General features: G+C 54.6%; 1 protein-coding gene across 8 annotated transcripts in view; it reads left to right on the forward strand.

Moving 5' to 3' along the window:
* The first annotated feature begins 1451 nt into the window (after positions 1 to 1451).
* PTDSS2 (phosphatidylserine synthase 2) overlaps positions 1452 to 25271 on the forward strand; it is a 28372-nt gene continuing 4552 nt past the window's right edge. For 3 of the 8 annotated variants that reach the window (XM_030763074.2, XM_089914237.1, XM_022565407.3), the window contains exons 1-4: positions 1570 to 1766; positions 8798 to 8899; positions 16252 to 16334; positions 20588 to 20655. In XM_030763074.2, the coding sequence (XP_030618934.1) occupies positions 1585 to 1766; positions 8798 to 8899; positions 16252 to 16334; positions 20588 to 20655 (435 nt within the window). In that variant the 5' untranslated portion in view covers positions 1570 to 1584. The other 5 variants (XM_089914241.1, XM_089914242.1, XM_089914238.1 and 2 more) reach the window with 5 other exon arrangements.

Consider the following 25271-nt stretch of genomic DNA (forward strand, 5'->3'; position numbering starts at 1 on the left):
ATGACTATTTTTTAACTAAGTGGGCCAAAGTAATCCAGAATTACAATGGCCATTATGGGAAACTTTTGATCTCCCCAAACTCGTTTTCCTTAAGATTAAATTGGAGGACTGCAGTTCTAAAATTAAACAAAACGAATGGTATATTTATTTTCATTGGTAATGCAAACAGAAAAAGAACCCCCCCACTACACCTCCGAAAGGAAGGCATCTCTACGGACCACCCAGCCGGAGGAAGGAAACTTCTCTCCTCCCACGGCAGCCCAGCCAATCAGAGACTGCAGTGGCCCAGCCCATGGGAAGCCTCCTTACTTTGGACCCCCAGCTCCTCCAATGGGCTCTGGATATCACAGCCCCTCCCAGCTCCCTTTTTTCCCTATAATAGCACGTTCCCCCTCCTTGTTCTCTGGATTTGCCAGTGGTCCACCATGGTTCAGAGATACTGAGCTGCAATTCCTCTGCTATTCCTGAATAAGCCTGCCTTTGCTGGTGAAATAACTGGCTATTTTATTATTAAAGGTGACAATATCCATGTACAGTTCTGCATGGACATATGTTTTCATTTCTTGAGTATATACGAATTGCTGGGTCACATGGTAACTAACTCTGTTTCACCCTTTGAGCAGCACTTTTTTTTAAAAAATTTATTTATTTTTTATTTTTGGCTGCGTTGGGTCTTCGTTGCTGCGCGCAGGCTTTCTCTAGTAGCGGCAAGTGGTGGCTACTCTTCATTGCGGTGAGCAGGATTCTCCTTGTGGTGGCTTCTCGTTGCGGAGCACAAGCTCTAGGCGTGCGGGCTTCAGTAGTTTAGAGCGCAGCCTCAGTAGTTGTGGCACATGGGCTTAGTTGCTCTGCAGCATGTGGGATCTTCCCAGACCAGGGCTTGAACCCGTGTCCCCTGCATTGGCAGGCGGATTCTTAACCACTGTGCCACCAGGCAAGTCCTGCCGGACTTTTTCAAATGGGTCAGAGCTAAATGTTTTTGCAGGGGGCTCTGTCTACATTAATAATTTAATAAATTGAGTCAACCAAGATCAGCATGTCTACTACTTTCTTAAGAACTACTCTCAGGCCATGAAGAGGACTCTACAGGCTGGAGTCTGGAGCTCCCAATGGAGACTGGGGAGAACACGCCTGGGCCCAGGGTGTTGAGAAAGGGGGAGTGCTGGTGGCGCGCCGGCGGGTTAGGCCGCCTGGGGAGGAGGGTCTGGGCGGAGCTCGGGGAAGACTGCGGGGGAGGAGGGTCTGGGGCAGCCCGGGCGCCCCAGCAGTGTGGGGAGACCTCGCTCTTCCCGCAACTTTGCCGCGCTGGTTACCTAGCAACCAGGGGGCATCCTTCCCAGCAAGCACTGCCTCTAACGCACGACATTGGGGACTACGAATCCCAGCATGCCTCGCGCCCAGGCGCTCGGACTACAGGTCCCACAATGCACCGCCCGCCCTTTTCTTGCCGCCCCCCGCCTCTGCTCTCCGGAGACCCTGCGGAGCGAGCGCCGCGACCCCTTCCCGGCGCTCTTCGCGCGGTCTCGCGGTGACTCTGGTGCGTGGGGTCAAGGCGCGGGGCAGAGCTGCTGGGGTCGGGGCGTCATGCGGAGGGGTGAACGCAAGGGCACCGAGGGGCCGCGGCCGGGGTCCCCTGTGCGCGTGGGCAAGGCCTCGCTGGAGGAGCCGCTGGACGGCGCGGCCGCGGGCCGAGCGAGCGGGCCGGCCGCTGGCCGCCGCAGCACCGAGTCAGAGGTCTACGACGACGGCACCAACACCTTCTTCTGGTGAGGGACGGTGGTTCGCTTCAGTGCCGGCTGGGGTCGCGAGGGGCGTGGCCACGTCGTGCGGGTTGGGGATGCCCGCAGGACCCCGGGACCGGCCCCTTGCTGCTGCAGCCCCGACCCGGCCTCCCCGGTGGTCCAGCCCCTCATCTCTGCTCCCTGCCCCCTCTCCTGGGAGGACTTGGCTCCGAAGTCACCTCAGAAAGGCTTTTCCTGCCCTCCGTGTCCGCAGTCCCCCTCTGCCCTCCGTCGTGATCCCTTTCGCTGACGGTGCTGATGCCGTGTGAAATGATCGTCTCCTCCCCCGGCACGTGGCGGTAATATCGACACCTTACTCCGCGCCAGGAGCTGAGCGAACGAGTGTAGAGGAAGGCTCTTCCTCTCTTTAGTGGCTCCTCGCTAGGCCAGCCCTTTGACCCGTGTGCAGCTCGGTCCCGGCCAAGCCTCGGGATCAGGCTGCCCTCTAGTCTACCTTCGCGGGGGTCAGGGAGGGAGGGGCCGCCAGGAGCAGAGTTGGAAGAGTTCATGATGTTGCTTTAGGCCGAGTTGGGCACTTCTGCGTTTGAGGGTCCAGGAAAGCAGTCTTGGACCAACAGGTCCCAGGTGTGGCTCGTGCACCTGATGGCTCAGTGACCTTGGGCTACCCTTCGCCAGTCTGAGCTTCTCTTTCTTTGCTTCTTAGAGGCACAAACCCCATACGCTAGAAAGTGTGCTTCTTGAGAGGAGGGCTGTGGCCGTTCTACGCTGTTCAGTTCACGGCCACCTAAAGTTGTATCCCGTGGTAGGCCCTGGGGACATTTGTGGCTTTGGTGCCAAGAGAGCTCATGGGAGAGACAGACGTGTAGGCAGCAAGGATGCCATGTGTAGGCAGCAAGGATGCCATGTGGAAGCAGCTCCTCAGAGAGCCTGGGACCGCAGAGAAAATGTGATCAGGAAAGGAGGAGAGCCTGACAGAGCCACTGGACAGTCGGCGAGGTGCCACACAGCTGGAAACCTCAGGGGAGGTGCACGTGGGGCCACTGGTGTCTTGCTTGTATCTGACTCGGGAGAGACAGGGAAGCGGATGTGGTGGGGGAGGCATCCCTGCATCTAACGAGGTCGGGATCTTCCCTGTGGGTGTGGGCAGCTACTGCTGGGGGTGGCCACCCAGCCCTGCTCTGGGAAGATACTGTGCTCCAGTGGCCTGGAGCCAGGGGGAGGGGGAGAGGGGTGGGGTGCCCTCCTCGGCGGGGGTGTGGCCCCAGAGCTAGAGACATTCTGTGAGTGGACCAGGCGTCTCCTGCTCTGGGAACAGGGCCCCTTCAGACTTCAGGGCAGAGGGCACCGTCCTCCGACAGCCCGGCTGGTGACCACAGGAGGGAGACTGAGGTTCTGGAGTGGTGCCCAGGCTTGCTTTCCTTTCCCGTTCATTCAGTGCATATTTTGGGGGTGCCAGTTGCTGTTCTAGGGGATACAACAGAGAACTAAACAAGAAACTTAGGTTCTGGCACAAGACTGGAGCCTCAGAAGGCTCAGCATGTTGGCCAAGGGGGTGCTGAGTGGTGCTCACGGAAGCCAGAGGGTAATGAGGGCACGTGCGGGTTTCTTTAGAAGCACAGAGCAGCGGCCCGCGGGTCCCTGCCCATGGGGACACAGAAAGGCCTGCCGTAGCTGCGCTCACTTGTGGGGAGGCCTGATGGAGCCAGGAGGGCGCGCCGCGGGGCTGCCATTTCCGGGTACCGGCCTCCTGGGCGGGTGTCTGCAGCCTCTGCACCGCAGGTGTGTGGGCTGCTGGCGTGTGTGGTTGTTGCTGCGTCCCGGGCCTCTGCCCTCACCTGTGCAGGGGAAGAAGCTTCACGTTTCCTCAAGGCAGGTAACCAGATGCTCACCTGGCGAGAATGACTTATTTTTACTTGTAGGGCCCAGCCACTTACCTTTTTCTGAGTCTCTCATCATTGACTTGCTGTGCTGGGATTTTAAAAACTCTTTATTTTGAGTTTTAGGGAATTTTATTAATGGATGTTACCAAAAAATTAACCTAAAGACTAAAAAGTATGTATTTGTGGAAACGACTGTATGTTCCAAAATGACTTGAAAGAATTCTTGCATGTTCAAAACCTTGGTTTTACAGTTTTCGTTTCCCAAGAAGCTTGGGCTTCTTGGGGGCCATGTATGAGGATTGTGAGTTTCTTTGTCATTACTTGTCAGCCACAGAGTATGGAATTAGGATTCAGTTGTGGAGCCCAAGGCTGGGCTGCCCCAAACTGGACCTCGGGGAAGGGGCAAGATGAATCGCCGTTGGGTCACCACGCTTTGAGTCAGGGACAAGATGGATGGCTGTGACATTTTGGAAATGCTCACTGCATGCTCACATCTTACAGCATTGAGCGTTTGGTGAGCGCGGGCTCTGCTGTCAGCAACACGTCTCACAGTAGCTGTGAGGATTTGTGGGGCAGATCTGAGACGCCCCACGTACCTCAGTCAGTGTGTGTTGGGGTTTGCCAGCTTCGCCCACATCAGGGCAGCATGACTTGCCAGCTGGTGCCTTTTTGGTCCTGCTGGTCAGCAGGCCAGGAAGGTCGGTGGCCCCAGGTGCCTCTCGCAGGCCTGGGACAGGCCTTCTGGTCTTGACGTTACCTGGCCGAGCCGCCGCTGTGCACTCAGTCTCACAGCCACATCTTTGTACCTTCTCTGATTGGTTTGGCAGGCTGCCTCCCTGCCCGCTCGGCATATGAGTATGGTCACCTCTAGACAGGGGCTGACAACTGGGTATTTTCCTCTCACCGTGGCAGGGAGCCTGCTGTCTTCATGCCCTCACCCTGGCCCAGTGGCTGGAGTCACAGGATTTACGGCCGATCCCTCCCTGTGCCTGGATCCCCACGTCATCTGTTAGTCACTCAACCAAACGGTGCATTTGTCTTCCTGGGCACCGGGAACTAGAAGCAAGAGGTCGTTGCCCAGCTCTGGTATCCGAGAGGGACATGGAATCTTCCCTGCTGTCCTGCACCACTGACCTGTTGTTTTTATCACGTCTCTGTGGCCACAGTGAACATGCAGAGCTTTTCCAGCCCCAGCATCCTCGCTTTGCCACATCAAGTCCATCTCAATCCATCTGGCCTCTCCCCTTGGGCTCTGGTGGTCCCCATCACACAGTGTTCGTGAGGACAGTACCTGATCTGCCCAGCCTTCCCATCTCAGCGGCTCCGTCTTCCTTCCTGGCCACCTGGTTTCCTTCTAGTCTCACTTCCCTTCTGTCTGGAGACCTTCCTGGAGTGAGTGATTCTTTTAGAGCAGGTCTGCCGGCACCGGATTCTCTACTTCTTCCTCCATCCACGAATGTTTAGTTCACCTTCGTTTCTCAAGGATGTTTTTGCTGAACATGGGATCCTGGTTTAACATTTCTTTTCTTTTACTGCCCTACAAATTTTGTCCCACTTCCTCTGGCCTCCATGGTTTCTGAGGAGAAATCTGAGCTCAGACTTGGTGTTTGAGCTGAAAAGAAGCCTGGTGAGGAGTCTGTGCTGTGGTGGCTGAAAAGCAGGGACCTTTGGGACCAATTCTCACATCTTGATTTCTGACTTTATTCCTGTTTTTTGCTTTTTTCCTCTGGAAATGCTCACCAGGGTAGGCGTGACTCTGCCTCTTGGGGCAGGCAGTGGGCATTCTGGAGCTCAGGGGACCGGGCCTGCCTGCCGGCCTGCCTGCCAAGGGTGCTGTCCCGTGGCTCCGCCCACGCCCCGCCAGGCACGTCTACACAGGCCTGGAGCTGAACCCCGCCGGCCCTGAGCGGTTCTGCTCAGTCACGCTCGGCCGGCTTGGGCTCCACGTCCTGTCCAGCACGTCAGCTGTACCTTCTGGGCAGATCCAGACCAGCCACTCCCAGCATCTCCTGCCCGCCCTGGAGGGTCGCGAGGCAGCCCCGTCTGCTCTGGGCTCTGCAGCGGCTCTTGCCCCACCGACGTGAGTCCGGGCCTCCCAGGGCAGGACCCCCTCCTCCAGCCATGGTGGCCCCTCAGCCCTTTGCTCTCGCGTTGCTGGCCTGGACCTGCGTCCCCAGGTGTCCTGCGTGAGGCCCTCCCTAATTCTGCACCCCACCCCACCCCGTTTCATTGACTCCACACCCAGCCCTCTGTGTGTCTTGCTGTGTTGGAACGACAGCTCAGGGAGACAGGATTGGGGTTTGTTGGCACCGGGTAGCTACTCTGCGCCGCTTAGTGTCTGTGTCACTTAGGCCACTGGCCCTGGGCCTCATCACCTCACGGCGAGGGTTTATGAGGTGATACAGGTGTGCCAGAGGCATCCTGAGCAGGGCTCAGACCCCAGACCCTCACCACCGAGCTGCGTGACCCTGACACTGCCGTTTATAGCTCTGACCAGCCTCAGGGGCCAAGGTGACGGAGAGGCCCATGACTTACTGTTGTCACCCTCATAATCCAGATGCCCTCGGTCCCTGGTGGGTTCTCAGTGACTCTTGTTCTCCCTGCTAAAATCTGATGTCCCCTCTGGGGTGGGAAGGGTGGGCCATGTCCTAGACCCAGGAGAGGCAGCTGAGTCCCTCTGTGTGTAGGTGTTGGCTAATGTCCAGCAGAGGATCAGTTTCTAGGTCACCACATCCAGAGAACCTTAGGAGTGAAGGTCTAAAGTAGAACCTTATAATGTAGTCTGTGTGCTGTAATTATTCCACAGATCTCTCGGGCACTGAAATGTTTACTATACGGAGTTCAGCTGAAAGGCTGAGATTTTCCTGAAGTTCCTTCATGGCCTAGGACTCAAATGTGAATATATTAACATTGAATTTTATGAAAATAGTTAAAATAGGAGTTTTGTTCACTTCTAATAGTTTTAAATGCCAGTATTGTGAAATATGGCAAAAGAATGTGCTCTCTGCTTTCTTTACTTGGAGCTGACTTATCTGAACATGACTGTTTTTGTTTTCACAAAGAAAATAAAATTTAAGTGAAGGGCGTAACACCTGAATAGATGGAGAGATACTCATTGTCTTGTGGATGGGGAACTCTCATCTAGTTGTGACTCATCGGTTCTTCCAGGGCTAATTTATAAATTCAGTTCAGGGCTTCCCTGGTGGCGCAGTGGTTGAGAGTCCACCTGCCAATGCAGGGGACGCGGGTTCGTGCCCCGGTCTGGGAGGATCCCATGTGCCGCGGAGAGTCTGGGCCCGTGAGCCATGGCCACTGAGCCTGCGCGTCCGGAGCCTGTGCTCCACAGCGGGAGAGGCCACAACAGTTAGAGGCCCATGTACCGCAAAAAAAAAAAAAAAAAAAAAAAATCAGTGCAGTTCCAATTAGAATCCTACTAGAATTATTTGTGGCAGCTGTCAGACTGATGTCACAGTTAAGATGGGAGAGGAAACATGCAAGAATAATCAGGATGGAGAAGAGGACTGGTCTGCCGGACGTCGGGATGGGCTCTAACTATGGTCCAGGTCTCTAGCGCCAGCCTAATCTCATGCAGCCCCACTCTTGCTTTTTAGAAAATTACTTGAATCAAGGTACGATTGCTTTCCATGACACACACCCACTTGAGGGTCCGTATCCACACTCCAGCGCCTTACACATGGTGCCCACCACCGGGGTAGGGATGCAGGACATTCCATCATCTTGGAAGCTGCTGCCCTAGCACCTCCCCTGCCAATCTGCCATCCATGCTCTATCGCCACCTCTTGTGAGTCTTGTCGGTGGAAACAGGCAGCAGGTTGCTTTCATGCCTGGCTGTCAGCATGGGGTTAACGTCCACGTACAAGTCTTTGAATGGACATATGCTTTCATTTTTCACAAGTAAACACTTGGAAGGAATGGCTGGCTTGGGTGATAGACTCTGTTTAACTTTGTAAGAAACTGGGAAGCATTTTCAAAGCGGCTGCACCCTTTTGCAGCCCCACCTGGAACGTATGTGTTGGTGGCTCCGCGTCCTCCCGAGGACCCTTCCTCGAAGGCACTCGTGCCGTCCGTGATCCCGTCCCAGGGGCGGGCGCTGCTGACTGCCATGCTGCATGTCTGCTGCCACGACGACCAGGGATGCTGCACATCTTTTCCTGTGGTATTGGCCATTTGTTGATCTTTTTCTTTGACGTGTGTGTTCAGTCTTTCGTTCGTGTTTCGGGAGATCGTCTTTATCGTTGAGCTGTAAGAGCTCTTTGTGTGTTCTGGGTACAAAGGCCTTTGTCGGGTGTACGTGTCATCAGTGTTTTCTCCCGGCTGGTGGCTGGCTTTTTCGTTTCTTCACTGCGTGTTTCACGGAGTTTCGACAGGAGGCCAGTACTGGGCTCGATGCTTTTCGTGTGTTTGTTCACTCGTCTTCAGGGTGCCCTTCAAGGCTGGAGGTGCCCTCGTTTAGAAATGCAGGGCTGCATCGTCTCTCCACGGACACGGAAGCTGGGCCTCTGCCCCCTCTGCAGTCAGTTGTTCAGCGCAGAGGGGCCCCGGCGGGTATGTGGCTGGGCGGCGTGCGGTCGGGTGCTGGACTTGTCGTGGGCCCTGGTTCCAGGAGAGGCCTCCCACTGCCTGCCGAGCGCCGCCCCTTTCCCACATCGGGGCTCTGGAGGCCCAGCCAGGGTGGGCAGGCGGAAGCGGGGAGCCCATGTCTCACCCCCACCGGGCAGCCATCTCTCTGCCCGGTCTTCTGGGCCGGCGGCCGTGGCCGGCCCACGCCCTTCTTGCTCCGGCCCTGGGGCCTCTCTCTGCCGCCAGTGCTCCGCTGTCATCCCGGCGAATCTCTCAGCCATGGTCACTTCATGAATCACGAGGTTGGTCTCGGGGCGATCTTGCTCGGTGCCCGGAGCCCACTTAACCGGCCGCCTGGTCCCTCTGTAGCAGAGCCACCTGCCCGGGACGCCTCGAGCCAACGTGCCGTCTGCTCTCCCTGCCCGAACGGGCCGCCGCGCCGGCACAGCACCGTCTGGGAGTCACGCAGCCGTAGCTGGCGCTCGGGGGATTTTGAGCTGGAGGTCGAGGGCCAAGCTCGCTCCTCTGGCGGCCCGTCGCGCCGCGGTCCCACGCGTGCTTTCCGTGCACCGACGCGGGCTGTTTGCGTTGCAGGCGGGCCCACACCCTGAGCGTGCTCTTCATCCTCACCTGCGTGCTGGGCTACGTGACACTGCTGGAAGAGACACCGCGGGACACGGCGTACAACACCAAGAGGTACCGGCCCGGCCCAGCCTCGCTCCACGCGGCTGGCGGGGTCTCTGGGTGCTGTGTGGCACTTTCAGCCCCTCTTCTGCCCGTCCCCATCCTGGGATCGACAGCACGGCTCCCGTGGGACCCCCTGCTCATGCTGCATTTGCGCGCGAGAAACCAGAAGGTGCTGTGGCGGCTCCAGGGAGGGGTCTAAAGGGGTTCAGGTCAGTTCCGATGGGGCGGCTTCCCCACACATCCCACCCTCAGTACCCCAGGCCCCACCTGAGTGTGCCGCAGGTCAGCTCAGTTCTGACACCATCCCAGGCAGTGCCAGGCCCCACGGTCCCGGGCTCGGTCCGGCCAGACTTCATTCCCTCCCCACTTAGACCCCAGTCGCAAGAGCGGTCATCACCTGACGGGCTGTAAACCATAGGTTCCCACCGCCTCCTCCTTGGGTGCAATTAATTTGCTAGGGCGGCTCACAGAACTCAGAGAAGCATTTTACTTATTAATTATCAAAGGTTTTTTCATAGAAAGATGGAGGAACAGCTAGATGGGAGAGATGTGTAGGGCAAGGTGTGGGGATGGGACGCAGAGCGTCCACGCGGTCACCAGCCTGGGGGCTCTGAACCCCCGTGCTGCTGGGGTTTAGGGAGGCCCTCCTCACATGGCGTGATTGATTAAATCACTGGCCACTGGCGATTGACTTAATCTTTACCCCTTCCCAGGGGTCTGGGGGTAGGACGGAGAGTTCCAGACCAGCCCTCCAGTCGTCTGCTTGGCCCCCTGGCAACCAGCTCCCATCCGGAGGTGGGGTCCAAAAGCCACCTCGTTAACATAACAAAAGATACCTTTGTAGCCCTCAGCGCTTGGGCAATACCAGGGGTTTTAGGAGCTCTGGCCTGAAACAGATGAAGACCAAATACGTATTTCTTGCTATAAATCACAATATCACAGTGACCGTGAATTTGAGTGTCTGGGCTTTTTGTGAGGCCAGGGGTGGTTCCCATCAGCTAGCACCATTCTTCTACACTCTGTTGACTAGAAGACTTTTTGAAAGTTTTAAACTGGCTTTAGGAGTCTGGTGGTCCATCTCCTCCTGCAGGGCAGGAAGTGGGTAGACTGTCTTTCCAGCATTATCTCCAGAAATAGACCAGCTGGTAGGTTTGTGTCCTTTGCCTGAATCCCATGGATTCTGGAGCCAGTCTCAGAAGTGCGTGGGGAAGACTAGCTGGTTTCAGAACTCGTTTCTGTGCATTTTCTACGCTGGACGGACTCACCTCTCCCTCTCTGGTGCCATGAAGCCCCTGTTGCTGTTCTGATCCTGGGGCCCAGGCTCCACCTGCTGTGGTGGGACAGCAAGAGGAGGCCAGGCAGGGACAGAGGTGGAGGGCGGCATCCGGAGCCCAGAGGTGGCAGGAGACCGTTGGTCAGCTTTGGGTGGTGGGCTGGGCTCGTACACCTTCACCCTTGGGGTCCAACCCTCCGCCTGGACTGTGGTGTAGACGCCTGGGTCCAGGACACCAGGAGGTGTGCGTTACCCTCCCCTGTAAGGCGCAGGCCTCCCGCCCGGGCTGCCCAGCCCTCCTCAGCCCTGTGTGATCACACCGCAGGCCTGGCAGCAGGGGTCGCGGAGCCCAGAGCAGAGGAGGGAGCTGGGCTCCTCTTTGGGCCCCTCTGGGTGGGTCTCTGAGGGGGACGCTGGGCCTGTGGACCTGGAGACGGAGCCCCACGTCTGCCTCAAGGGGGTTTCCAGCTGGAACCTGGCCTTTCCTGTGCATTTGTTTGCCAGCACGTGGTTATGGAGGGTTTGCAGCGTCTGCTGGGCACAGCCAGGCAGGGAGGATCAAAAAGGTAGAGCTTGGTCACACTGAAGAGGTGTCCCCACGTGGCTATGAAGTTGGGCTAGAGATGAGCAGTTGTGACGTCACAGGGCAAGACCAGTCACAAGGACGAGCGGGCCCCCCCCACAGCAAGAGTGGGCCCAGCAGCATGTCCCGGGATGCCTCCCGAGGCAGGGGCCCAGGCGAGTCACAAAGCCTTGCTGCCCTGGGCCCTGTCCTGCGCCCAGGGGCCCAGGGGCTCAGACCCCCAACGTCGAGGGGGCTTGTTGGCCTCGTCCGGGACAGCAGCTGTGGACCCAGGTGGGTGCTTCCCCACCTCTTCCTGCACTGGCCTTTCTCCTGAGCTGTTTCTGCCCAAGAGAGGTTGGCACAGTGAGCCCAGAAGGTGCCACCAAGAGGGACACCTGGGTCCTCTCCCTGGGGTCCCCTGTGTGATTTCATTGAAGGCGGGGCCGGGGGAAGGCAGGTGGGTGGGAATTCGAGGGCCCCAGGCACTGCTCTGCCCTGAAGTTCTGTGCTCTGGGGACACAGGACATCGTAGCCACCGTCTCTGGCCCTCTCGGCCCACTGCAGGGGCACAGAGGAGCTGCCCTCCTGGCCCTGTACGGCTGCTGGTGGTGCCTGGAGCCCCGCCCTCACCTGTCCGAGGCTCTGCGGCTTCCTCCAGGGACCGTCACATACGCGTGGGGGTTCATTTCTGCTGAGCCCGCTCTCACCCCCGTGGACCCCAGAGGGGCGCACAGCCTGCCCCCCACGTCAGCACGTCTGCCTGGGCTGTGATGAGGTCCCCCGGTCTCGGGAGGCTGCTGGGGCTGCTGGTTTTTATTATGTCAGAGGTTTTGATGCTCTCAGGGGAAGGTTTTGTATATGTAAAATACTTCCCAAAGGTTATGGCTTTATTTTTAATTTAATATTTACGTTGTTAAAAATCTAGGAAATTGGTTCGTTTCCCTTAAGCTTTCAATTTCACCTTGTGTGTCATTGTGGATCTAACAAGTTCTGTCACTTTAAGGGAGTAGATTTTTCTTCCTAGGCCAACTTTATTGTTGTGTCATTTAATATAACATGCACGTAATTAAAACGTATGGCTTATCTACGTGCCACAACTAGGTGGAGGTACACGCTGAGTTTCCTCTGAGGGCCGCGGTCAGTGTGCACTGCTGGCCACAGGCTACCACCGATCTGTCCCCACAGGCCCTTCTTGCCTGTTGTACAGTGTCATCCAGCATGCTCCCTTGTGTCTGGCCCCTCCCACTCGGCATGATGGTTTTGTGACACCCACGTTGCCGTGTCTGTCAGCGGCCATCCTGGTCCATTGCCAAGGGGTGGTCCACCGTGTGGACACGCCACAGTTCCTTGATCCATTATCTGTTGGTGACATTGGGATGTTTACATATATATACACATATGCATGTGTAAATGTGTAAATAAATCAATACATGTACAATATAAACATATTTTGCATATTTGTAATGTGTAGAAATATAATGTATTCACAGTACTGAAGCACAGAGGCAGAGGCCTGACCGTAAAGCTGTGCAGTGGTGGTCAGGACAGTGGTGCTGGCAGAGGCTGGACAAGTAGAGAGCCCAGAAGTAGCCCCACGCAAAGAGGAGCAAAGGCAAGTCAGTGGAGAAAGGAGAATTTTCAACAAAATAATCTAGATACAGACCTTACACTTTTCACAATAATGAATTCGAAATGGATTATAGACCTAAATAGAAAATAGAAAACTATAAAACTTCTTGAAGAAAACGTGGGAGAAAATCTGGTGACCTTGAGTTTGATGATGCCTTTTTTTTTTGGCCTCGCCGTGAGGCATGTGGGATCTTAGTTCCCTGACCAGGGATCAAACCCGCGCTCCCTGCAGTGGAAGTGTGGAGCCTCAACCACTGGACCTAACCACTGGACCGCCAGGGAAGGCCCAATGACTTTTTAGATAGAACACCTAAAGCATGATCCGCAGAAGAAAAAACTGATAAGTCGGACTTGATTAAAATTAAAAACTTCTGCTCTGCAAAACATAACAAAGAAAAGACAAGCCACAGGCTGGTGGGAAACGTTTGCCAAATACGCGTCTGATGAAGTATGTGTGTTCACTGTGCAGAGAGCTCTTGAAGCTCAGCGGGAGGAAAACCAGCAGCACAGTTCCAAGCCGGGCAGAAGGTCTGGACGGACACCAAAGAGGACACAAGTGCGTGAAAGGATGCGCTCAGCACCATGCATCAGCTTGGAGATGCCACTACACACCTGCTCGAGTGGCCAGGATTGAAAACACGGCAACACTGGGCGCTGGCGAGGACCTGAGCAACAGGAACTCTCATTCATCACCGGCAGGAACATGAATGGGGCAGCCGCTTTGGAAGACGGTTGGAGACTCTCTCAGAGAACTAAACATAATCCAGCAGCTGTGCGCCTTGGTATTTACCCAGAGGAGCTGAAAACTTAAGTCCACACCCAAACATGGACATTTGTAGCGGCTTTGTTCACAATCACCAAAACTTGGAAGCCACCAAAATGTCCTTAGTGGGTGAATGGGTAAACAAACTGGTACCTTCATGCAATGGAATATCATTAAGTAATAAACAGAAATGAGCTATCAAGCCATGGAGACAGAGACGAAGCTTAAATGCATATTGTTGAGGGAAAGAAGCCAGCCTGAAAAGGCTACATACTGTATGAGTCCAACGCTGTGACATTCTGGAAAAGGCAAAAACTATGTGATGGTAGAAAGATCAGTGGTTTCCGGGGCAGGGGGAGAATGAATAGATGGAGTGTGAGATTTTTTTAGGCTCTTGAAACTGTTCTGTTGATATTGTAATGGTGAATGCAGGACGCTGTGTGTTTGCCAAAACCCATAGGGCTGAACAACACAAAGAGTAAACCTAAGTATGCAAATTTTAAAAATCGTTTAGGGGCTTCCCTGGTGGTGCAGTGGTTAAGAATCCTCCTGCCAATGCAGGGGACACGGGTTTGAGCCCTGGTCCGGGAAGATCCCACATGCCACGGAGCAACTAAGCCCGTGCGCCACAACTTCTGAGCCTGCGCTCTAGAGCCCGCGAGCCACAACTACTGAAGCCCGCGCGCCTAGAACTCGTGCCCTGCAGCAAGAGAAGCCACTGCAATGAGAAGCCCACGCACCACGATGAAGAGTAGCTCCCACTCGCCGCAACTAGAGAAAGCGTTCGTGCAGCAACGAAGACCCAACGCAGCCAAAAATAAATAAATTAAAAAAAAAAAAAAGTCATTTAAGAGGTGGAGGACCCCAGGAAGGAATGCAGACTGTGACAGGAGAACCTACAAAAGGTGCTGACCTGAGTCACTTTGGAAACGAGTGGGGTCTGTAGGCCTGAAGGCAAGGGATGTGCACACAGCACTGGGCTCTAGTGGTGAAGTTGTTTCCCGTGGGGCATGGGTCAACAGCTGTGTCCCTGCTGTACACGTGCGCTGGGATTGAACAGGAAAGTACACGGATGGTGGGGGCCAGGATTCTCACCCCGGAGGAGTGGGAGGTTACAGGCGACCAAGGGGAGAATGATCCGTGGATAACAGATGCTGATTGGAGACTTCAGTGAGAACTCACGTTCGTTTAATGTAGAGACAGGTGGTTACACACAGGAATATTTGTAACGTGTGTGTATGCAAGGTTGGCACACACGTATCTTGTTGCTCTGTCAGCCAAGAGGGCCCAGAGGCAAGGAGTACACGGGCCCCCAGATCTTGGTTCCTAAGAGCATTCGTTCTCCAGCAAAGGAACCAGGCTCCCTGGACAAATGGCCGATTCCAGGGCTGGGACAGGGAACCCCCAAGATGGGCCTGGAGCGTCTTCTAGCACCAGAAAGGAGGGAGGTGCTCAGAAACAAGAATACAAACCTCCACAAACATGGGGCGTGTCAAAGCAGTACAGGAGCCAAATGAAAGCTCCTTGTGGCCAAAGCTGGAACAGTTTGAGCACCGATATCAATCAAGTATTGAATTATAACCCAGCGTGTAACGTAGGCACCCACAAATCTGGGCTGATGTAAGAAATGACCGAACACATTAGTGAATTGGGGAGCAGAGACAAACCTCCTGCACAGAAGGTTTCCCATCAGGTTGCGGAGCTCCTCCCTGCCAGCTGTGCGGGGGGGGGGGGCCTTCCTCCCGAAGGCGAGGTGTGGAGGGGACCCGACAGACATACCTCTGCCAGGGGGTCAGGGTCGGCACCAACAATCAGAATCGTGTCGATGGTGTATACCCTTGATATGATGTGAAGATGGTCCTTAACATCTGTGATCTCACTTCCAAAAATCCTACAGCCCTGATCTAATCATAAACAGCCCTGATCTAATAAAAAAGACAGCCTTCATTAAGGGGCATTCCACAAAATACCTGGCCGGTGTTCCTCAAAACTGTCCAGGTCATCAGAACAGTGCCAGTCTGAGAACCTGTCACAGGCCAGAGGAGCCTAAGGAGACTTGAGGACTGTCATGTGGGGCCCTGGATGGGGTCCTGGAATAGGAAAAGGACTTTAGGTAGAAAGTAAAGAAATCTGAAAGAAAAAACTGTGGACTTCAGTTACTGGATCAGTGTTGGTTCACTGACTGTGACAGCTGTCCCACGCTCACGGAGTGTGGGAAATTCTGTACTGTCTTTGTAACTTTTCTGTTCTAAAATTAAAAGATTATTTTAAAGTGTAATTTATTTGCTTTCCTCTAAAAGTCCTTCTGGGCGACAGATTTTCCCACATCATCCCTTTGGGGCAGGAGGGTGTCTAGCGGCCCTTTCACCAGACCCTGGAAGGGTGACCGTTGCCCCCAGGGCAGCCTCACCTGCACCCCACCCCACTGCTGAGTGCCAGGGACAGGGCTTTGCATCCTCAGACCTGCTTCTGGGGACGGCGGCCTCGGGCGTCCCGTGAGAAGTGCGTCCGTGCACGGCGGCTTCACGTGCAGTCACCCAGGCCTGCGAACGCAAGACTGTGAACCCTTGTGGCATGACAGTCCCCCACGGGCGGGGTGAGCTGGGCCCGCCTTGCTCCTCTGTCGTGGGCAGGGGTGCCGTGTGTGTCTGCGTGGCTTTCACTCTGTCTCCTGGTGGGTTCCTGCTGGGACTGGATACGGCGGCCCCACAGGACGAAAGAGCTACTAGCGGGGCCCCAGCCTTGTTGGAGTGGGAGGCCATTTGATCCTAATAATACCTTTCCATCTTAGGGCTTTAGTGAGCTCTGGATCATCCTGTATGGAATTTTAGGGGCTTTTTGTTTGTGTGTTTTTAATGTGCCACACGTCTTAGTGACGTGGCTCTTGACGGTACACATGACACAGCCCAGTGGCAGGGCCTTCTCCCCGGGTTGGTGCTGCCTCTGGGGCCAGGGCGGCAGTGCTGGGCCGCTAGCCTCTCTGCGGCCGAGCCTCGGCTCTGCCCTAACCGGGGGTCAGGGGCCATCCCCGTGGTGGGCGCCCGGGGGTCCCTCCCACCTCCCGCCAGGGAGGAGCCGACCCGGAGCTTGGCGCTTCCGCACACTGAGGGCTGTTTGTTCTTTATTTGCAGAGGTATTGTGGCCAGTATTTTGGTTTTCTTATGTTTTGGAGTCACACAAGCTAAAGACGGGCCATTTTCCAGACCTCATCCAGGTAACTTGCCGTTTCTTTCTCCGTGTGTGCCCGTGTGGCTGTGCTGTTCTGAGGGTCACTCTGTGTCTGTGCTGCTGCGTGTGGGTGTCCCGTCCCCCCTGGGGCCCCTCCCGGCTGGCCGGCTTCACCGCCACCTCGAAGCCCCTCCTCTTTGGGCGCTAGCCCCCGGGGACCCGCCCCCGCTCCTCCCCCGTTCCTGCCCTCTCTGTGCTAGTCAGAGGGGTCTCCCTGCAGGCGGAGGCGCCCGGGGCCGTCCAGTGCTCTTGGCGTGGCCTCGAGCTGGTGGTTGTGCCCCCCCCCCCGCTGTTGGGAGGCTCACAGGGCGCCATCCGCAGCCACCCCCCCACCCCGGAGTCGTGGGGCCTTCTGGCAACCCCTGGGACATCCCCTCACAGCTGGAGGGGCTCCAGCCTGTCCGGGCTCCAGCCTCTCCGAGGGGCTGGCTCCGGGGCAGGGGTGGTGAGTTTTCCTGAAGGGTCTCAATTTAGTAACGAGTTTCTATCTCATTAAGGGTGTGTATTTATCGTAGAAAATTTGGAAAATACATAAAGTATTTTTAAATAAAGTATTTTTAAATATTTAAAATAAGGAAAATAACCACCGTTAAGATTTAATGAGTGTGTATGCGTGTATACGTACACAGGTGTAAAAACAAGAAGTTGGCATCATACCGTATGTGTGGTTTTGTATCATGCAGTATTCACCTCAGGCTTAACACATGCATATCCTTGTTAATTTTTCATTTGAGAACTGGATTTTTGATGGCTCCTTGTTTATCATCATTTGTTGTCATCATTTGAATGTACTACAGTTTACTTAACCAGTCCTGTATGATTGTATACTTGGGGGTTTCCAATTTCGTGGCAATAAACCAGGCTGTAGTGAATTTCCACATGTACACTTTTGTGTACCTGTCTGATTATCCATGGGACCAAAGGTCCAGGGGGCGTAGCAGATGAAGGGCATGAGCATTTGGGGCTCCTGATGGGTGCTACCCAGTTGCCCCCTAGAAGGGGCGTATCTGCTCAGGGGCCAGCGAGCCGGGGGTTGTGAGCGAGGCCCCCGGAGGCTCTGCCCCTTCAATGCCTGGTGGGGACGTTGGTGCTGGGTGAAGCCTGTATGGTCCCTGCCCCCGGAGCAGCGTGAGCTTCCTGAGCCGAAGGGCACGGCCCCCACTGGGGGTTGGAGAGGGGCTGCAGGACCTTCTCCACCATCTCCACTGGTGTGGGCCCGTCCAGTCTTGCCTCAGAAGGGCGTGGACTCTTAACCAGAGCAACGGAAAAGTGAGCTGAAGTGTCAGAACCACCAGAGTCACAGTGAGAAACCAGGTGTGTTCAGTGCTCGTCCGACAGACTTGGAAGGGAGAACAGGAGCCGCCAGAAGCTCCCCAGAGGCTGTCGGTGGGTGGGGGCGCAGCGAAGTTCTCGTGGGCACCCGGCACTGGACGAGCCGCGAGCAGGACAGACAGGGCCCTGCCCGCATCATCCCGGGGCTTCAGCTTCAGGAAAGCTCCATCTGCGGCTCTGAGCGGTGTGAGTGTCAGGCCGGCTGCCCCTCTGGAGCGGGCAGTGCCGCAGTTTCCGAGCTGACGTTCTGAGCGTGGCTCTGCCTTTCCTGAATTTGGTTGCTGTGCGCACACCCTGTTTCTCTGCCAGTCTCGGCTTAGTTCACGGGGGGACCTGCCCCAGAGCACCGTCCAGGTGGCTTGTTCACCTGGTAGTTGGCAGGAGGTCCTCAGCCTCTCAAATCAGGTTACGTGTGCACACTGGCAGGAACGGACTCCACAAAGGAGGCGCCCTGGGGTCTCTGCGTGCCTCCCGCCCTCCTCTGGGCCCGGCTCAGGTAGCCACTGGGGGAGCAGACAACCGACCTGTGTGGGGCGTTGCTTTATTTGGAAACGAGTTGGCTGCAGCTCCAGCTGGGGCTGCCACTAAAGAGGCCCCCTTGCCCTCGTGAGCGGCTCCCTGCAGAAGCTGGAGTAGACGAGGACGTTGCAGGTGCTGCTGAGGTGGCCGGAGTTGCTGCTCGGGAAGAAGATACGAGTGCGGGTCTGGGAGCAGGGCAGCCCGTGATCAGGAGCCTCCGGGGTGGCTGGCGGAGAGCCGTGTGGGGACCCTGGCCGTGGGGAGGGGCGAGGACCCGCTGGCCACTTGGGGGGGGCAGGCCTGGGTCCTGGTGGGCTCTACGGGGTGCTAGTGGTGGGGAGCCTGAGCAGAGTGGGGGTGGCCGGGGCAGGGACAGCGCAGCCTTCATGGGAGGAGGTGGCCATCCCCGCAGCTGGGCAGCCACACTCGGCCGCCCCAAGTCCCTGCTCCACAGCCCTCGACCTGCTGCTGCAGCCTCGAACCAGGGAGAATTTTCCAGGTTTTTCCTGTCTTCAAGGGCACGAAGAATAAGCCTGTCACCTCGGCTGTTTACGTCCGTTGTCTCGGAACACGTTAGCCCACCTTCCCAAGAACTCAGCCACGTTTGTATTTCCTGCCCGTGTGAGGCTGGATTCTCGTCAGTGTCCGGGGCGGTTTTTCCCCCGGCAAGCGGGTTAGGCCCAAGGCCTGAGGGTGCCGGGCTGGCCCCGGAGCCTGGCGTGTGTGCAGTTCTCACCCTCTTCTGGCACAACAGGCCCCGCACCCCTGCCACTCACCTGCCCGGCTGCCTGTACCCTGGGTCCCCGCTGAAGCGGGGGCGGGAGAGCACGTGGTGCTGTCACAGATGACCTGGAATAGCTGTGGAATAGCCGTGGCCAAACCCTGTGTCTCCAGTTTGTGAGCACGGCTTATTTTTTTAATTCAAGGTGAATTAGCTTTTAAAAGTAGGCTGGTGGTTTATTTTTTCTTTACAGACATAAGCATAGGGTAAGCAGATATCTTATTATTTATTTATTTTATTATTTATTTATTTGTTTTTTAGCTGCGTTGGGTCTTCGTTGCTGCGCACGGGCTTTCTCTAGTTGCGGCGAGCGGGGGCTACTCTTCGTTGCGGCGCGCGGGCTTCTCGTTGCGGAGCATGGGCTCTAGGCGCGCAGGCTTCAGTAGTTGTGGTCCGCGGGCTTCAGTAGTTGCAGCACGTGGGCTCAGTATTTGTGGCACGTGGGCTCTGGGGCAGGCGGGCTTCAGTAGTTGTGGCTCGCGGGCTCTAGAGCGCAGCCTCAGTAGCTGTGGCGCACGGGCTTAGTTGCTCTGCGGCATGTGGTATCTTCCCGGACCAGGGATCGAACCCATGTCCCCTGCATTGGCAGGCAGATTCTTTACCACTGCGCCACCAGGGAAGTCCCCTTAGGCATTTATTAAACAGGATTCTGAAGATTCTTGGAAGATAGAAGTTACCGTTGGCTTTTAGGACAGTTCTAGACCTTCCCCTTCCTGTTATCTCATCCCCCAGGGACTTGAGAGTATGGAAAGCAGATGGTGAGAGAGAGGAGTCCCGGCCAGTGAAAGGGGTTCTGAGGGACACGTTCGTTCTTTTTTCCAGCTTTATTGAGATAGGATTGACACGTAACATAAGTTTAAGGTGTACCGTGTGATGATTTGATACATGTGTATTGCATACTCCAGTATGGTTAGTCAACCCCTCTGTCATCTCATGTAATCTCAACTTTTTGTGTGTGTGTGTGTGTGTGTGTGTGGTGAGAACATCTAAGATCAACTCTCTCAGCAACTTTAAAGTATATAATATAGAACCGCCAAGTGTAGTCACCGGAGGGACAGAAGTGCTGATTGAAACTTAGGACAGTTTCCTAAAACAAGTCGTCATCCCAGGAATTCAGAGATGGTTTAATTTGGGAAATGTGTTAATTTCATTCATCACATTAACACTGAAGAAACAAATTGATCCTCGTAAATGCAGAAGAATAAAGTTTTGTACTCGTTCATGATAGAAACACAACATACTGGAATGAAAAGGTTCTCTTAGCGTGACGAAAGGTATCCACCAAAACCCTGCAAACTTACTTAATGATGGAGGTTAGAAGCATCCCTAGGAAACACAAGACAAGGATGTTTGCTGTCACTGCTCGAATCTGGTGGTTTGCGGGCCTTCTATGCTGCGGGAAAGATTAGGGACGGGAATGGAAGAGAAGGAAGGAAGAACAGTCAGAGAGAAACTGTGCTCAGCCCTGAGTTAGAGCTTGCTTCTGAAGTCTCTCCCAGGGACCTGAGGGCCCCGAGCAGAGGCCTCGTGCGGGAGCTGTGTGGGGCGGGGCCGCGGGCCGCAGGGCGGCGCCCCCTGATGCCGCTGTGTTCTCCGTGTCTGTACAGCCTACTGGAGGTTTTGGCTCTGCGTCAGTGTGGTCTACGAGCTGGTGCTCATCTTTATACTCTTCCAGGTAAGCGGGTCTCTTGGTTGGGTGAACTGTGAAAGTGGAGGTGGCACAGAACGCTCTGCGTATCGGCCCCCAGGGCTCTGGTAGGAGGCTGGACCCCACCCGAAGGGGGCAGGGGCTGTAGGGGTGGGAAGGCGCCAGCCATCGCCTGCGGCAGGGTCTCCGTTCTCAGCGGGCCTGGACCTCTGGGCGCAGCTGCCGCGTGGCCAGGGGACGATGGGTTCAGACGTGGACGCCTGGCGGGCGCTCCAGATCTGAGCAGGGCTGAGCCCCTCGCAGGGGGCCTCGCTTCTGGTTTTGCGGGTGACCGGCTGTGGCTTCATGTGCTTTTCTCCCTCTGTCACACGTTCTGCAAGGGGGTTGGGGTGGAGGTTGGAAGCTTAGCTCCTCCGTAAACCTTGGATCAGGATTTGTTGCCGCTAACATCTGTCTGACTAACGCTCCTGTTCTGCTGGACTTACCGAGCTCGCCTTTGAGGGCGGTCTTCGGTATTCACAATCTCAGAACAGTCAGCGATAGCTGAGTGATTGATCATCGCCTGGGAAGGTTTGCATTTCGGGTAGGCGTGCAGGGCTGGGAGCTGTAACACCTGTTTGTGTTTGTGTGGACACCACAGTTAGGCACAGAGCCCCAGGCCCCCTCGGGTGCCACCTCCGTGGCCCTGGCCTCGCACTGGCCTCGCAGCCGCCATCTGTCCCTGCGTCACCGCCATTTGTCTTGTAGAAAGTCTTGTGTGAGTGGAGTTGTGCAGAGCGTGGCCTTCACTGCCTCTGAAACTCAACCAAGCCGTGCGCACCTACAGCCGGTCCTCTTTGTCGTGGATGGGGTTCCTGGTGGAGGGACCGCCATCTGTCCATTCACTGGGGTTGTGTCTGGTTTGGGGCAGATGTGCGTGGAGCTGCTCTGAGCCTCAGGTACAGGCTCTTGTGTGGACCTGAGCTTTCATTTCTTGAGGGTGAACACTCTGGAGGGACTCCTGCGTCATAGGTTAGGTGTCTCACTCCCAGGGCAGCTGTGTCGCGCCAGCACCCTCTCTCATCCTTGGCAGTACTTGCCATCACCAGGATCTTGTATTTTAGCCGGTGTCTCATGGATTTCATTGCATTTCTAGAGTGGCTGACGATGTTGACCAACCTCTCCTGCATATATGAGCCATGAAACAAACATCCTCCTCGGTGAAGTGTTTATTTTTTGCCCTTTTAAAAAATCGGGTGGTTTGTTTTTGTAGTGTTGAGTTATGACAGCTTTTTATATAGTCCTGGTTACAAGGTCCTTTGCTGGATGTGCTGGGCCTTCGTTCTTTAGCAGTGGCGGTCCTTATGTCTTTTCTTTTTGTGTTTTTGATGTCATATCTAAGACTGCTTTGTCCAACACCAATTTATTAAGATTTTCTCCTATACTTCCTTTTAAAACCTACCTGCTTTTATATTTTACACTGAGATTGCTTATTCATGTTGAGTTTCTTTTTACGTTTTGTTTTGGAACGATTGTAGATTCACAGGAAGTTGTGAACAAATTGTACAGGTAGGTCCTGTGTTCCTTCACCCAGGTCCTCAATATTTTGCACAAATGTAGGACAGTATGTGTACCTGAAACTAGCATAATATTGTAAGTCAACTATACTTTAATTTAAAAATATATATATATATAAAAGACAGTATCAAACCAGGAAATTGATATCAATGCACTCCACAGAGTTTGTCACAGTTCAGTTTTACATGCATGTGTGCACGCACACGTGTGTGTAGAATACTGTGCAATTTTTTTGGTTTTATTGCAGTGTATTTAATTAAAAGTATTTTTTAACTACAGTAAAAAACATAACATAAAATTTACCGTCTCAGCCATCTCTAGGCGCACAGGGCGGGGCACGAAGCACATTCACATGGTCGTGTTACCTTCCCCACCTTCATCCCCAGAACGTTCCGTCTTCCCGAAGGGACGCTCTGTCCCCATGAACGCTCACTCCCCTCCCCTCCCCCAGCCCTGGGCCCCACCGTCTACTTTTCTGTCTCTGTGGATGTGACTCCTCCAGGGACCCCTAGGGAGTGGAATCAGACAGGATTAGTCCTTCTGTGACTGGATTATTTCACTGAGTGTGATGTCCTCAAGGTTCACCCTGTGTAGCCTGTGTCACAAGTTCCTTCCTTTTTAAGGCTGAGTAATGTTCCATTGTGTGTTTAAACCACATTTTGTGTATCCACTCAAATGGATGGACACTTGGGTTGCCTCCACCTTTTGGTGACTGTGAACGTGGGTGTGCGAGTATCTGTTCCAGTCCCTGCTTTCCATTCCTTTGAGGACATGCCTACAAGTGAGGTTGCTGAGTAACTCTGTTTAACCTTTAGAGGAGCTGCCAGACTATTCTCCACAGCGGCTGTGCTCATTTTACAGCCCCTCCAGCAGTGCACAGGCTTCCAGTTTCTCCACATTCTCACCAACACTTGTTATTTTCCTTTTTTTTGGGGGGGGGGGGTGGGGTGGTGAAGTGGTAAAATATCTCGTGGTTTTCCTTCTTTTTTTTTTTTTAATAAATTTATTTATTTACTTTTGGCTGCGTTGGGTCTTTGTTGCTGCGCACAGGCTTTCTCTGGTTGTGGCGAGCAGGGGCTACTCTTCATTGCGGTGCGCGGGCTTCTCATTGCCGTGGCTTCTCTTGCTGCGGAGCACGGGCTGTAGGTGCACAGGCTCAGTATCTGTGGCACGTGGGCTCAGTAGTTGTGGCTCGCGGGCTCTAGAGCGCAGGCTCAGTAGTTGTGGCGCATGGGCTTAGTTGCTCCGCAGCATGTGGGATCCTCCCGGACCAGGGCTCAAACCTGTGTCCCCCGCATTGGCAGGCGGATTCCTAACCACTGCGCCACCAGGGGAGCCCCTGATGTGGTTTTGATTTGCATTTCCCTATCTTCTCATGTGCTTGTTGGATGTTTGTATGTCTTTTTGGGAGACCAGCTTTTGTTCTGGTTGATTTTTTTAAATGGTTCATGTTTTGTTTTATTTATTTAAAATAAACTTTTTATTTTAAGACACATTTACAGGATTGTGAAGTTAGTGCAGAGAGTTTCTTCACCCAGGGTCTCCTGTTATGAACATCTTACACTAATAGGACGCATTTGTTACAATTAGTCATTATTAACTAAAACCCACACTTTCTCTCAGGTTTCCCCTCCTCTGCAGCACAGGACCCTCCCCTTACGTGGGTCTTTCATTCCTCTCAGCAGCGTTTCGTGGTTTTCGGAGTATATGTTTTGCACTTCCTTTGTTAAGTGTATTCCTGAGTATCTCACTCTTTCTCATGCTGTGCTGAGTGGGACCGTCTTGATTTCGTGTTGGTCTGCTGGTCGCTGGCGTCTGGACACGCAGCCTGCTTGCTCTGTCGGTCTGGGTCCTCTGTGCCTGCTCACTCGTTCCCACAGCTCTGCTGCTGTTCGGGGGGTTCCTGAGGGGGTCTCTGTGCAGGAATAGGGGGAGTTCACTTCTTCCTTTCCAACCTGAGTGTCTGTCCGTCCCTGGCCTCACACTGTCCCCCACTTCTTAGCGGGGAGCCCTCAGCCCTCACCAGATGCCCCTTGTCAATGGAGGAAGTTCCACTCTTCCTAATTTGTTGAGTGTTTTTTTCATGAGAGGGTATTAGATTTTGTTGGTTGGATGCTTTTCTGCATGAAATGAGATGATCATGTGGTTTTTTCCCTTCATTAACATGTTTTGTGTGGATTCATTTTCTCATTTTGAACCAGCTTAGCATTCCTGGGATAAAGCCCACTTGGTCGCGGTGTGTGACCTTTTGTATATACGGCTGGATTCACTTTGCTAGTATTCTGTTGAGGATTGTTGCATCCATATTCATAAGAGACACTGTCTGTAGTTTGCCTGGAATGTCTTTTTCTGATTTTGGTATCAGGGTTGCTGGGGCTTTGTCTGGTGTTTCTGTCGTGATTTGACACATGATTCTGACCGTCGGTGCTGACCCCGACCCCCTGGCAGAGGTGTGTCTGTCGGGTCCCCTCCACGCCTCGCCCTCGGGAGGGAGGCCCCCCTGCGGAGTGCACGGAGAGCAGCTCCATAATCCGATGGGAAACCTTCTGTGTGGGAGGTTTGTCTCTTCTCTCTGACTCACTAATGTGTTCGGTCATTTCTTAAATCAGCGCAGACTCGTGGGTAGGTATCTACGTTATACTTTGGGTTACAATTCAGTACTTGATTTGTTGCTCAAACTGTTCCAGCCTTGGCTGTTGGGAGCTTTCCCATACCCCACCTGCGTGGGTTCTTGGTGTTTTGTTTTGGGTTTCTGAGCACCTCCCTCCTTTCTGGTGCTAGAAGACATTCCAAGCCCATCTTGGAATCTGCCATTTCTCCAGGGAGCCTGGTTCCTTTATTGGAGAATGAATGCTCTTAGGAACCAAGATGTGGGCTCTCTCGGCCAGCAGCGCGGAGCCCTGTGGGTCCTGACCAGTGAGTCTGCAGACTTATAAATGGCCGGTTCTGGGAGGCCCCCATGCCCAGGCTGCTGTCCTCTCCCAGAGCCATGTCACGAGGGGTCAGTCGGCCTCCCTGGCCTTTGCTGGAGTGGAGGTTCATGGTCTGGCCCTCTGGGCTTGGGTGACAAGCTCTCAGCTGGGACC

Source organism: Delphinapterus leucas, chromosome 7, assembly GCF_059928025.1.
Source record: "Delphinapterus leucas isolate spDelLeu-1000000601 "Yukka" chromosome 7, BTC_Dleu_Yukka2, whole genome shotgun sequence".
In the NCBI taxonomy this organism is placed as follows: Eukaryota; Metazoa; Chordata; class Mammalia; order Artiodactyla; family Monodontidae; genus Delphinapterus; species Delphinapterus leucas.